This window comes from Trematomus bernacchii, unplaced genomic scaffold, assembly GCF_902827165.1.
Source record: "Trematomus bernacchii unplaced genomic scaffold, fTreBer1.1, whole genome shotgun sequence".
NCBI classification, from domain to species: domain Eukaryota; kingdom Metazoa; phylum Chordata; class Actinopteri; order Perciformes; family Nototheniidae; genus Trematomus; species Trematomus bernacchii.
The window spans coordinates 116422-131251 of NW_022987696.1; the positions used below are offsets into that span (position 1 = coordinate 116422).

Genomic DNA, 14830 nt, shown 5'->3' on the forward strand with positions numbered 1-14830 from the left:
CGGTGCCCCTCAAGGCTGCGTGCTCAGCCCTCTCCTCTACTCCCTGTTCACCCACGACTGCGTGGCCACACACAGCTCCAACACCATCGTGAAGTTTGCTGATGACACGACCGTCATCGGCCAGATCACAGACGATGACGAGACGGCATACAGAGAGGAGGTCGAAAACCTGACATCTTGGTGCCAGGAGAACAACCTCCATCTCAACATCAGCAAAACAAAGGAGCTGATTGTGGACTACAGGAAGCAGCAGGGAGAGGGACACGCCCCCATCGCCATCAATGGGACTACGGTGGAGAGAGTCAAAAGCTTCAGGTTCCTTGGGGTCCACATCACTGAGGACCTGACATGGTCTCTTCACACCACCACCATCACTAAGAAAGCTCGACAGCGGCTCTTCTTCCTCCGCAGGTTGAGGAGGTTCAAAATGGATTCCAGGATACTCTGCAACTTCTACAGGTGCACGATAGAGAGTATCCTCACTGGCAGCATGACGGCCTGGTACGGCAGCTGCACCGACCTCGATCGTAAGGCTTTACAGAGGGTGGTGAAAACTGCACAGCACATCACCAGGACGGAGCTGCCATCCATGGAGGACCTTTACTCCCAGCGGCTCAGGAAGAAATCACTACGGATTATCAAAGACCCCCATCACCCCAGCCACAAACTGTTCTTTCTGTTGCCGTCTGGCAGACGTTACCGCAGCATCCTGGCAAGGACAAGAAGATTCGGAGACAGTTTCTTCCCGCGGGCAGTGAGACTGTTAAAAAATTGAACTGTCGAAACAACTTCAAACATTCAACTGCTACTCAGTAGTATGTATCTAATACCTAATATATATATATCATTCCAATAACTTGTATATAGACTCATACTGCACTATTCCACATCATAACTTTATTTCATTTTTATAACTATTATTATTTTTGTATTGCTCTTGCTCTTATTGTTATTATGTTATGTTATTATGTTGCATTGTTGGAGAAGCCTGTGACATAAGATTTTCAACTGCATAATTACTCTGTAGCTATGTCAGATTGACAATAAAGAACCTTGAACCTTGAACCTTGAAATCTGCAATGGATGCCGAGTCAATCACCCCGGCCAGAGGCAACACGATTGTCTGAATGACATTCCAGAATATTTCTTCAGAAACAATTACAACGCGTTAATGAAAAGACTTTGGCTCGCCGACTTCATTACTGCGATTGACCAGAGTCTTAATGATAAAAACATTTACACGGCTGAATGGAGGATCCAAGGCGCTTCGGAGGCTTTTCTGCACAATCTCAAAAACTGCAGACGCCTCAAGGAGAGACTTGAAAAGATCCATGCCGAGCTGGATGGAGAGGAAGAAGACTAATAACCAGCGGTTGATTGAAGCCAGGGATTTTTTTTTCCCGATACTTTGACTTTTCTTTAAAGTAAAATAAAAATGGGTAACTACTATGGAAAACAATCTGTATATATCTATCAGAATGCAGTCAATACCTGTTTAATAAGTGTGTTGTTGATGACGATTGAAAACAGAATGAATAGTGATCCCCGTGTAAACAGAACGGCTGAAGTTTGTAAACTAGAAGACATTTTGGATATCGTTCATTCTGGCAGTACTATTCCGGGTCATTGGGAAACGATTGTAAACTAAACATTTAAAGTGGTACTGGAATCTTCATTTTCCGAAACATTCTGTAACATTACCGAAGAAATGAAACAAACACCAAAAGTGTATCATGTGCTCGCATTGTATGCTCTGTTTGTAGATGTAATGCATCTTTGTGTCAAAAACAGCATACACATGAATACTTTGGCCGAAGTGCAAAAACTCCATTATAATATTTCCCTTCATCTGGGGGATTCTGTGCTGGAGAAGATCCTCAGAAAGAGAGATATTCTCTACAAACACCGGGTGAGATGCACCTTTGTCAATATAATGGATCAATGCATGAAATCTGACTCTGTTTATTTTGTTTAAGGAGTATATTGGGCGTTAACTATTCTGGTTTGCCTTTTATAATATTATTTCATTCAAGAACCCCTTGTGCGTTTAATTAACACAGCTATTTTTGATAGTTGCTAGTACAGCAGTGAGCAGGAGAGGCGGGGCTATCCTATTTTTCCAGGAAATATTCGTATCGAGGTGATTACACGGACTCGGTTGACCCCCCAGAGCGTTTCGTTTGCAAATCTATCCACCTTGGGACCCGTTATTGTTTGTGGGGTCAGTTTCTATCGGCCTCGTGTAAATAATAGGGCTATACGCACGCGAAACTATGCAGATACAAGCAGTTTTCTCCTCGTGTAAACGGCGCCTTAGAGTCACAGTCTTTAAGAAAATAAATGTGTTACATCAAAAGGCTAGTTAGATTAGACAACAAAGGATCGACTACAGGGGGGGAATATCACACCTGCACGTGATAACACCTCCCCTCACCCCAAATACTATGACCAAGTATACCTGTATTCACCCTCTGACCTAAAAAGCTAAGGCCCCGGCTCCACGGGAACACATACGGCAAAACGCATCGGAGTAACGCAAACGCAACCGCAAAAAACCTTCTGCCCACACGCAATATACACCGGATTGTGTCAAGCTCCACGAGACGGCTCCATTTACATCCAACCGCTGGAAAAGCTGCAGTACATATGCCGAGCCTGTACGTGGCGCTGTAACTTCCTCCACAAAAGCAGCAACTTCCTCCACAAAAGCAGCGAAGAAGAATGGTTGTCATGGCTGCACTTCTGTTTATTCTCCGCGGTGGGGGCCGACGGAACCGGGCAGAGTTTTTCGCCGGTCAGCGTGTGTTAAAGTTTAAATCTTCCGGACAAAATTATAAAAGTGCCGGTCAAAGGTCTTCATTGTTATTTATTGAGCTTTAAAACAAATGAATAACGACTCTATATAATGATATATAATCATAAAATACACGGAGCCTATCTATTTTTTTCCTCTCTTCTGACAGCGTCAGTGTCTGTCTCGTGCAGCAGCTGATCCTGTAATGAGTGACCCGACAGTAAAAATAAACATATTTATAACTAGTTTAGGTAGTTTGAGAGGTAATTAAAATAGCTAAGGGTGATGATCTGACTTGAAGTGTGTGTTTTGCTCCCGCTGCATCACAGCGGGAGGAGCTGCGTGTCTCCGTCCTGTCAGATTAGACTTCACTCGCGTTTATGTCCATATCGAGATAAAGATAAATAATCTGAATTCAAGGAGGAGCTCCTGTAGATGTTGCACAAAGAACTGTAGCATGGTCAGTAGCGACTGGAGCACGATAGCAACCCTGCGATCCGCCATTGTTGTTGTTAACGAAACACATCAGCAATGATGCGGGGTACGCGGAGAGGTGGGAAGAGGTGGGGAGAGGTGGGGAGAGGCGGGGAGAGGCGGGGCTATGAAACGGATGACCGTATAGGCGACCCCACGGCCCCGTTGGACCCCCCAGAGCGCTCCGTTCCCAGATCTATCCACCTTTGGACCCGTTGTCGTTTGCGGAGTCTGTTTCTACGTTTCCGTTACGGCGTCGTCGAGCTTAAAAGGCTATACGCATGAGAAATATGCGGATTCAACCCGTTTTCGTCCCCGTGGAGCCTAGGCCTAAATCTGCCTAGTGTCAGTAAAAAAGTGTTAAATCACAAACTCTCCATTTAGAGTCTGATTCTTTAAGAAACTCAATTCATTACAAATTAGGGAATATTTTACCAAGTTATAAAGTTTTGCATCCATTAAAGTGTAACTAAAAGTATCTTTGTAGGAGAAAAAACAAAAAATATTTAAGTTATTTCCAGAAAACTAGATTGTCTTACTAAAATGCCCTTAAGAGTCACAGTAGTAAAGCATCTAAAAACATATATTTAAAAAGTACTGTTAGTCAAGTCAAGTTATCAAAACTGCATTGTTTCATCGAAACAGTGTTAAATCACAAACTCTCCATTTAGAGTTTGATTCTTTAAGAAACTAAATTCATTACAAATTAGGGAATATTTTACCAAGTTATAACGTTTTGCATCCATTAAAGTGTAACTATAAGTATCTTTGTAGGAGAAAAACAGAAATCATTTAAGTTATTTCCAGAAAACTGGATTGTCTTACTAAAATGCCCTTAAGAGTCACAGTCTTAAAGAAAATCTGTTCAGAAAAAGTACTTCACTTTCTATCAGTTGTAAAGTTGACAAACATAAAACTGTATCCAAAAGTAAGAGAAGATGTTTCAGATGTTGCATGTGTTTCAGATGTTGCATGTGTTTCAGGTGTTTCAGATGTTGCATGTGTTTCAGATGTTGCGTGTGTTGTGTGTGTGTGTGTTGCATGTGTTTCAGATGTTGCATGTGTTGCAGATGTTTCAGATGTTGCAGATGTTTCAGATGTTGCATGTGTTGCAGATGTTGCATGTGTTGCAGATGCTGCATGTGTTTCAGATGTTGCAGTTCATTTTCGTAGCAGCTTTTTTACAATGGCTAGATGGGGTATACAGGTTACGAAACACTTGAGCCGCATTTTCCTTTGTCACCTGCAGTGGTGTCATTTTAATACTTCGGTGATAACTATTATTGTAACTTTCAATTAGTTCAAGCAAGACGTCTATGTATCTATGAGTGTTTTTTAGCTGTAAAATACCTCCTCATTTTAGTTTTCAGCGTACGGTTAAATCTCTCTACCACACACGCCTTCATGTCACTGGCTGTTGCATAATGTGCAATACCTCGTTTCTTCAATAAGGCTTGAAAAACTGTTTCAGATGTTGCATGTGTTTCAGGTGATGCATGTGTTTCGGATGTTGCATGTGTTGCCTGTGTTGCCTGTGTTGCAGATGTTGCATGTGTTGCAGATGTTGCATGTGTTGCAGATGTTTCAGATGTTGCATGTGTCTTACTAAAATCCCAGAGTGCCTTTAAGAGTCACAGTCTTAAAGAAAATCTGTTCGTCTTAGTGCGGTCCTTAGTTTTGGATGATTTGCTGAGTGGGTTGGGACTTATTGCGTTGAGTGGGGGGAGTCATCTATAGAAATTAGAGTTTCTTTCACCCGTATAATGTCCCTCGCTGTTTGACTCTTTTTAAAAAGTTATTTTTCATCTATCATTTTCAACCAAGCAGCAAGAGGTCAAATTTAAGAATAAATAATAGTTTGTCACGATTTTACGGGAAAAAGTCAGAGCGCGATGTCACATCTTAAAGACAGCTTGAACTGGATAGATGGTTAGTCTTTTTCAAACATACAATACGTTCTGCATGTCAGTATATTTGGCCATTCGGGTTAGGCCCTACTGCCCTTCCCGATGGTATCTGTTTATTGCACACCCTTGCTTGTATACTGTACAATCATTACCAACGTAAGAGCTTTTGCCCTTATCAGCCAGGTGCTAAAAACCGAATGCAACTATTTAGTATATGTTAATTTATTCGTCATCTATTCGTCATTATACATGTGTGTTTACACTGCTCCGTTGTCCATTGACTTCCGGTAAAAGTTCCATCAAAATAAGAGTCCCGATCTTTTTACTATCAAAATAAAAGTGCAAGACTAAAACTTTATCATAAGAAAATATTGGCATACAAATATAATCACTTCTCTAAAAGGTAACTCATTTTAAATATAGTTAGACATATTAAAGGTAATTTACAATAATACAAATAATGATAATAATAATAATAATAATATTAATATTAGTGATAAGCTTTATATTTGTATAGCACCTATTACAAGAATTGTAGCCAAACTGGCTTCACAGCAGTTCAATAGACACATTAGTATAACATGACAGGATAAAAGCAATGCAGAGGAGCAGCTACATTTCAACACATATATCCATGAAGATTAATACATGAAGACTTGTGACTCGGACTTGACTTGGACTCTTCTTAGGTGACTCTGACTTGGACTCAGACTCGAAAACAGGTAATGATGACTCGGACTCGACTCGGACACTCCTTGGGTGACTCGGACTTGGACTTGGACTCGACTACGACTCTCCCTAGGTGACTCGGACTTGGACTTGGACTCGAAGAGTGGTGACTCGAGAGTGACTTGGACTCGTGAATTGGTGACTTGACTACAACACTGGTGACAGCAGGCTGAGATCCTCACCGCTGATTGGCTACCGCGAATTTCATGCTCGTGATGCTGAAGAATCTGCGAGGAACGAACTAGCGGCAGAGGAATAATTATATATTAAAAGACAGCAGCATCATCAGAGGCCAATCAGAGTGACAGAGTGTGTCACTTTGCTGAAGGATAGTTGTGACCAGCTATCCAGGCCAGTCTCTAAAGACTTTCCAAGGTGTAAAACTGCTGCTGCCTGAGTACTGACTGGAAGTATTGCTGATATCATGTCCACCATATCCTCTTAAAATACTCCAACAATATCAGTCTCAGGAAGAAAGGTTTTTTAACGCTTATTAAAAATAGCAGAAAAACATGCATTCTTGTACTCAGGAGGGGACATTGACAGAGGATTACTGGAAAAGTACACAGTAAATACTTCATAGTACTTGTGGGGGTAGTTTCAGTAGTACTGAATCCAACAGGATCAATCTCACAAAGAACTAATGGCAACAAAAAAGAATTCCCTCATCAAACTTAGCAGAAGTGGCTTGATTTTGTTCTCAGCAGGGGACTTTGACAGAGGATTTCTAAAAAAATACACAGTAAAAGTACTTCAATGTATTGTTAGTAGTAGGCTAACCAATACAAAGTCAAACAGTATCAATTTCATTAAGAACTAATGGTAAAATTGTATTTTTATCATTCATCAAAGATAGCAGAAAACATGCATTATGTACTATGGAGGGGACTCTGACAGAGGATTACTCACAAAGTATACAGTAAAAGTACTTTTTTGTTTTCTTTTAACTAAATATACATCTATGTCTACATACAATATATGTAATTTACAATTATAAATATATATATATATATATATATATATATATATATATATATTAATTTACGTTGTATGTCAAATTTGATAAGACAAATATAAAAGACTATCTTTTTACATCTGACATACAAAATACATTTGTTATTAAATTAATTTAATTTCTGTAAGAAAAACATATTTTTTCATGCATTTTTAGATCGTTAATAACAAGCATTACAATGCCTAAAGAGACTCGCTGTGTATGAGACTCAATACTCGCTGGCATCTAATTCGCTAGGTGGCGATGTTGCAAAGCAGCTAGGGTCCTAGGAGTGCGGCCCTGAAACTGCAGTCTCCGGCATTGCAGGAACATACTATTATTAGGAATCGACAAGCAGAACCGAAACTAACATTTCTAAGCGACACCGATGGAGTCGAAATGTTGGAACCGGTACCCAACCCTAATCACACATGACAAAGAAGGAAACGTAAAGCGGTCGCAAACAACAATGGCGGACACGGACAATTTGCGAATGAGTTCTGCCTTTTGTACGCTGAATTTATCAATCATTTGTCAATACATATGGGCGAAAAACGTCAATGGAAAAATGTACTTGTCCGATATTGTAAATAACATGTCGACGGACGATGCTTTTTCGCACGCATTCAGTGAATCAACAAAAGTAGTTTAAAAAATTAATTCAATATTTGAATTCAGTAAAATAATTTTCCTAAATCAACACGATAATACACAATTTATTATTTACTTTTTAAATCATTCACATCATTTATAAAATAAATACAATACTTGTACGTTAAAAATGAATACTTTTTTTAATAAAATGTGTAAATCTGACAAATGTTCTTAATCAATAACATAGATTTTAATTTGAAAATATTTTTAAATCAATTAAATTAGTTTTAAATTGAATTATTTTTGTTTTGTTTAGTCATTTTGCTGACTCATGTTGCCTGAGAGGAGACGCCATCTTTATCTTTCTCTGATATCAGTATTAGGATGCAGAAGCAGAGACCTGAACCTGAACCTGGACCTGGACCTGCAGATGGACCTGAAGATGGACCTGAAGATGGACCTGAAGATGGACCTGGACCCAGCTGTGAGTCCATGAAGAGTGACGGGTCTATGGCGTGTCCTATTTACTTTAAAGCTGGACAAAGTGCTGATGAAAGGTAATAATTTCAAACTGGACTCTGTTACTATCTGACTCTCTTTGGAGAAGGCACCACAGACTGGTTCAGATCAGGCTCCAGATAATAATGGGGCTTTCTGTTCCTCGCACCATCAGCTGCTGGGAGGCTTCTGATGGTCGGACGCTTTCAGGCCTCAGTCATGTTGGTGTTTTTATAACCCCCCCCCCCCCCCCCCCCCCCCCCCCCCCCCCCCCCCCCCCCCCCCCCCCCCCCCCCCCTCCACCTGCTGAGCCACAGCTACCCTGTTATTCTGTCTTCATCTCAGAACACCTTCAGTCAGCTGTGTGCAGATTAGACTCTTTAAATGTTCTTGATGTTTTCTCCACAGAGTTCTGCAGGAGTACTCAGAGGGTCCCAGTGATCAGCCTGCCCCGAAGCATCACACTGACCTGGACTCCATATTTATGGTGTGTACAAATATACATTTACTATGAACTACAGATGATCTACCATTCAGGTCCTGACAGTGTCCATGCTGCTCTGTTTAGACCAGCAGGCCTTCAGACGGACAGATGATCACATGTTGTCTTCTTTAAATTAACAGTTGTTGCGTCGGCGGACCTGTATTAATCTCTGACTATTAATCAGACCTCCTGATTGACCTATCAGAAGCTATTGAGTCTATGCAAGTTCACCACCAGGCTCAGATTCACCTCTGAAAGGTCTTATCTCTACTAACTTCTGGAGAACCAGGTTCAATTAACTCGTGATTTAAGGCAGACGACTAAATCTGTTTCAGAGATCCCAGAGGATTCTGTAGTGAGGTGTGGCCCTGCCTAAGTGTGAGTGTGGCAGTCATCCAAGAGGGTGGTGATTATAGAAAAAAGAGGATTATCAAGATTTTTGTCGGGTGTTATTTTTTCAATAATGTCCTCCTAGCTGCACATTATCCCTAACATAATAACTTTAGTTTTAACAATATTCATCTGATCAATGTTCATCAATCTGTTCCAGCTCCTGGAGGAGAACATCGTCACTTTTGTGAAGAACGAGCTGAAGAAGATCCAGAAGGCTCTGAGTTCAGATTACCCAGAATGCTTAGAGATTCAGAGTGAGGATGAGGAGGTGTTGGACACTGAGGATGAAGAGCAGAGGAGGAGCAGCAGAGAGGCATTTCAGAACATCACTCTGCACTTCCTGAGGAGCATGAAGCAGGAGGAGCTGGCTGAGCGTCTGCAGAGCGGTAAGAGGGTTTAACACATTTAACAGGATGGAGAGGAGATGGAGGAACATGGAGAAGTTTACAAACTCTGCTGTTAATATGCTGCACACGTCTGCATCAGTGTGTCCTCTGAGGAGCTGATTCAAACTATACAGCCACACTTAAATGTTCAGAGTCTCAGTGTTTCTGCAGGACCCACTCACTGATTCCACTTGTTTCTTTATTCAGGAACTCCTGCTGCAGTGTGCAGTAAACTCAAATCCACCCTGAAGGAGAGGTTCCAGTGTGTGTTTGAAGGCATTGCTGAAGCAGGAAACCCAACCCTTTTGAACCAGATCTACACAGAGCTCTACATCACAGAGGGGGGGTCTGCAGAGGTCAATGATGAACATGAGGTCAGACAGATTGAAACAGCATCCAGGAAACCACACAGACCAGAAACAACCATCAGACGAGAAGACCTCTTTAAAGCCTCACCTGGAAGAGATGCACCAATCAGAGCAGTGATGACAAAGGGCGTGGCTGGCATTGGGAAAACAGTCTTAACACAGAAGTTCACTCTGGACTGGGCTGAAGGCAAAGCCAACCAGGACATCCAGTTCATATTTCCATTCACCTTCAGAGAGCTGAATGTGGTGAGAGAGAACAAGTACAGCTTGGTGGAACTTGTTCATCACTTCTTCACTGAAACCAGAGACGCAGGAATCTGCAGGTTTGATCAGTTCCCGGTTGTGTTCATCTTGGACGGTCTGGATGAGTGTCGACTTCCTCTAAACTTCCACAACACTGAGATCCTGACTGACGTCACAGAGTCCACCTCAGTGGATATGCTGCTGACAAACCTCATCAGGGGGAAGCTGCTTCCCTCTGCTCGCCTCTGGATAACCACACGACCTGCAGCAGCCAATCAGATCCCTCCTGAGTGTGTGGACATGGTGACAGAGGTCCGAGGGTTCACTGACCCACAGAAGGAGGAGTACTTCAGGAAGAGATTCAGAGATCAGAATCAGGCCCGCACCATCATCTCCCACATCAAGACCTCACGAAGCCTCCACATCATGTGCCACATCCCAGTCTTCTGCCGGATCTCTGCTTCAGTTCTGGAGGAGGTGTTGAAAACCAGAGAGGGGGGACAGCTGCCCAAGACCCTGACTGAGATGTACATCCACTTCTTGGTGGTTCAGTCCAAAGTGAAGAACATCAAGTATGATGGAGGAGCTGAGACGGATGCTCACTGGAGTCCAGAGAGCAGGAAGATGATGGAGTCTCTGGGAAAACTGGCTTTTGAGCAGCTGCAGAAAGGCAACCTGATCTTCTATGAGTCCGACCTGACAGAGTGTGGCACCGATATCAGAGCAGCCTCCATGTACTCAGGAGTGTTCACACAGGTCTTTAGAGAGGAGAGTGGACTGTACCAGGACAAGGTGTTCTGCTTCGTCCATCTGAGCGTTCAGGAGTTTCTGGCTGCTCTTCATGTCCATCTGACCTTCATCAACTCTGGTGTCAACCTGCTGTCAGAAGAACCAACAACCTCCTGGCTGCCTAAAGTCAAACCGACACTAACAAATCTCTACCAGAGTGCTGTGGACCAGGCCTTACAGAGTCCAAACGGACACCTGGACTTGTTCCTCCGCTTCCTCCTGGGTCTTTCACTGCAGACCAATCAGAAACTCCTACGAGGCCTGATGACACAGACAGGAAGTTGCTCAGAGACTGAAGAGGACACAGTCCAGTACATCAAGAAGAAGATAGAAGAGGATCTGTCTGCAGAGAGAAGCATCAACCTGTTCCACTGTCTGAATGAACTGAATGATCGTTCTCTAGTGGAGGAGATCCAACAGTCCCTGAGATCAGGACGTCTCTCTGAAGATAAACTGTCTCCTGCTCAGTGGTTAGCTCTGGTCTTCATCTTACTGTCATCAGGAGAAGATCTGGAAGAGTTTGACCTGAAGAAATACTCTGTTTCAGAGGAGGCTCTTCTGAGGCTGCTGCCAGTGGTCAAAGCCTCCAACAAAGCTCTGTACGTGAACACATAACTATCCAGATGAAATGTATTTATTATTTAATCAGAAACAAATACAAGTTTGTAATTGATTTCTTCTGTATTACTGATTCCTCTCCAGACTGAGTGGCTGTAACCTGTCAGAGAGAAGCTGTGAAGCTCTGTCCTCAGTCCTCAGCTCCCAGTCCTCTAGTCTGAGAGAGCTGGACCTGAGTACCAACGACCTGCAGGATTCAGGAGTGAAGCTGCTGTCTGCTGGACTGAAGAGTCCACACTGTGAACTGCAGACCCTCAGGTTAGTGAAAAGCTGTTTAAAAATGTTGACCCTCTGAACACCTAATTACTTCATATATTAACTATTGGATGGACCTTTAATTTAATTATGTTAGTGTTTGTACATTGTCAGAGAGAAGTTGTGAAGCTCTGTCCTCAGCTCCTGGGTTGCCGTCCAATAGTCCAAAAATCAGCTCCTAACGTCTAACCCAGGGGTGCCCAACCTTTTTTGAACCAAGAGCTACTTTTAAAGTTGCCAGTCTGCCGAGATCTACCAGTCCAAATAGAGAGGGGGGGGGGGGGCTGGGGTCTGGGGTGCTAGCGAACTGTCAACTGGGGGGGAGCCTCGCTGCGGGGTAATGGCGGACCTCTGTCGGTGCAACTTCAATGATGCCTTTTAACCTCTTAAGCCCTGAGCCTGTTTTTCAGGTCTCAGGCTCGAAGATGACATTCCCAGAACAAATGACCATATCTTCCCTTCTAAAAGGGTTAAATTAATAATCTTTTTTCTCAAAGTAATGATAAACCTGTGAGTTGGATGTAGAAAAGTCAGAATCAATATAGATGTTTTTTATTTTAAAGAAAATTCAGATTTTACATAGTAAAAAACTGTAAATTATAGTGTCTGTCCAAACATTCTTTTTTACTTATAGTGAAAACCACCCTTGGATGATGGGTTAGTAGACTAAAAGCTTTAGGAATCCAAAGTACAACATATAATAAGTACCCTGTATCAAGATTGATGCAAATCAAGTGACATTTGACCTTTTTAGAGAGATTTAGCAAAAAGAAACCACTTCTGGGGTCATTTGGGTGGATTTTCCATATCTCTGGCCCCCCTTGCTCGATTTTGATGGTTGACACCTCTTTCTGACCGTTAGAGCCAATAGAATTGAAGTGGGAGTCCCCCACACACACTCGTTGTGAAGAGAAGAGGTGGGGGCTTCGCGCATGTAATTTTGCATCAGAGTGGACCTATCTCTAGTTTTGACATCTGGAAACGGAAAAGCAGTTTTAATGCTTATGGATTATCTGAAATCATTTCAAAGGGACACAGACACATTCGATTAACCTATGGATTAACTTCAGCAGCGTTTTTATCGTTTTAATGCCATTAAAGACCACTTTGGAGAGACTACAGAGCCAAGGTAAGAATGTTAGCATTTTTAGCTACCTAGCGTTACCTGTTTTGATGTCCGTTTTTGCTTATAACGTCGCAAATACGTGGGGGGGGAATTCAGTGGTAATGTCGGTGTCGTTAGATTCTGTGTCACCTCACGATGTGAATCGATGTGTTGGATGTGGTGAAAAGATAAATAATAAGGTTTTGTGAGTGATTTTCGGTGCAGTAAGGTGTTAGCATTTTTCGCTCGTTGCTAATTCAGAGGCTCAGTGTTAGCTGTGGGTTTTCTTTTGAAAAAAAAAAAAAAAAGATCAGTAAGATGAGTTTCTTCCCGTTACATGGATATAAAACATTCATAGTTTTATTAAATGAACATGCCCTCAGACACTGTTTCCTGCAAGATGTTGCGGCAGTACCGTGGTACCGGGGTCTCTCGGGCTTAACAGGTTGAAAACATAAAAAATTAAGGGCGGTGACGGCCGTCAGCGAATCGAGCCGGCCCTTGACGACCGGCTGTTCTGTGATTCTACAGATTCTACAGATGGCCAGTCCGTGGAGGGTGGAAAATACATACCGGAAGTAAAAAAAGACGTGCAACGGGACGGTGTTCCCACGGGAAACAAAACTTAAAATATTAAATGAAACAATCTCATCTCTTAAAATTCACAACTTATTATGAATTACACATTCACAAACTTATAATTATGTATTCACATGTTTAACTCTTATGGCGCATTTCCACCACACGGCCTCGCTCGGCCTCGCTCGGTATGGCTAGGCCTCGTTATGCCTTGTTAGGACTGGCTCACTTTATGCTGCGCTTCCATTACAGTTTAGGAACTGGGGTAGTTACTATAGTAACGCAGTGTAGGCGGGGCGATCGGCTTTTTGGCGGGCGGAGCGACGCTGCATACAACTGCCGTGACGTCATCTTCAATGCGACACAATTCACAAAACACGCAACAATGGAGGATGTGGAAGCCATCGTTTCCTTGCTTCTGTGTATGTGGCTTTTTATCACAGCAAGAAGGAAAACTTTGTTTCGGAAAAGGCTGCTTATAGCAAGACGTAATACAGAAGAAGCTGAGGGGAGACTTATGGCAATCGTACAACGCGGCAGAGACTACTTCAGCACGACTCAACGACAACGCTACTCGGTAAGCTAACGTTCGCTAACTAGCAATGTGTTTCACGCTCACTATACGACCAAAGTGTTTCAAGTATTTAATTAATTGTAGCTACCACTTTTACGTATTAAAATATGTATGCTTTTGTTTGTGTATTTCAGAAGTTAGGTCGCTGCCGCAGACCATGTGTTTGGATGCTCGACCGAGCTACCGAGTGGTGGGGTGTGATTGTTCCATCTTTCACACACACTCAGTGGGTGGAAAACTTTAGGATGTCTGAGGAAACATACACTTACCTGTGCAACAAACTGCGGCCAGCGATAGAGAGACAGGACACAGCATTCCGCGAGTGTATACCTCTAAAGAAGAGGGTGGCCATCGCACTGTGGAAGTTTGCGACCGGCTCAGAGTACAGAAGCATTGGACATCTTTTCGGAGTGAGCAACACAACTGTGTGCCGGTGTGTGCAAGACTTCTGTGCTGCTGCAGAGACGTTGTTAGTACCGGAACTAATTCGTTCACCAGACCGGGAGAAGTTTGCAGAAATGGCCGACTACACTGAGAAGAGGTGGGGGCTCCCACAGTGTGTAGGTGCTATTGATGGATCACACATACCCATCTTGGCACCACAGGAATACCACTGTGACTATTTCAACCGTAAAGGCTGGCACTCCATCATCCTTCAAGGAGTTGTAGATGGAAAGGGACACTTCTGGAATGTGTTTGCAGGAATGCCTGGGAGCTTGCATGACGCTCGGGTTTTGAGGCTGTCCTCATTGTGGGAGTTGGCCAGTCGTGGCAACTACTTTCCACCTCGCACCAGGAACATTGGTGGGGTGAATGCTGGCTATTACATCCTGGGAGACAATGCCTATCCCTTGCAAAACTGGGTCATAAAACGTTCCCTGACACTGGACGGCTGACAGCAGAACATGTGATCTACAACAAGAACATTTGCAGAGCACGGGTAGTGGTCGAAAACGCTTTTGGTAGACTGAAGGGAAGGTGGCGTTGCCTCATGAAAAGAAATGACTGTGATGTGAAACTTGTGAAATCTATGGTGCTGACATGCT

At 42.9% G+C, this 14830-nt stretch overlaps 1 protein-coding gene across 5 annotated transcripts in view; it reads left to right on the plus strand.

The window, feature by feature from the left end:
- LOC117489250 (protein NLRC3-like) overlaps positions 1-14830 on the plus strand; it is a 91244-nt gene that overhangs the window by 63560 nt on the left and 12854 nt on the right. For 2 of the 5 annotated variants that reach the window (XM_034138451.1, XM_034138450.1), the window contains exons 4-7: positions 8399-8477; positions 9025-9253; positions 9461-11252; positions 11356-11529. In XM_034138451.1, coding sequence (XP_033994342.1) covers positions 8399-8477; positions 9025-9253; positions 9461-11252; positions 11356-11529 — 2274 coding nt within the window. Of the gene's footprint in view, positions 1-8398; positions 8478-9024; positions 9254-9460; positions 11253-11355; positions 11530-13653; positions 13837-13918; positions 13959-14830 lie in introns of those variants that run through there. The other 3 variants (XR_004556594.1, XM_034138453.1, XM_034138452.1) reach the window with 3 other exon arrangements.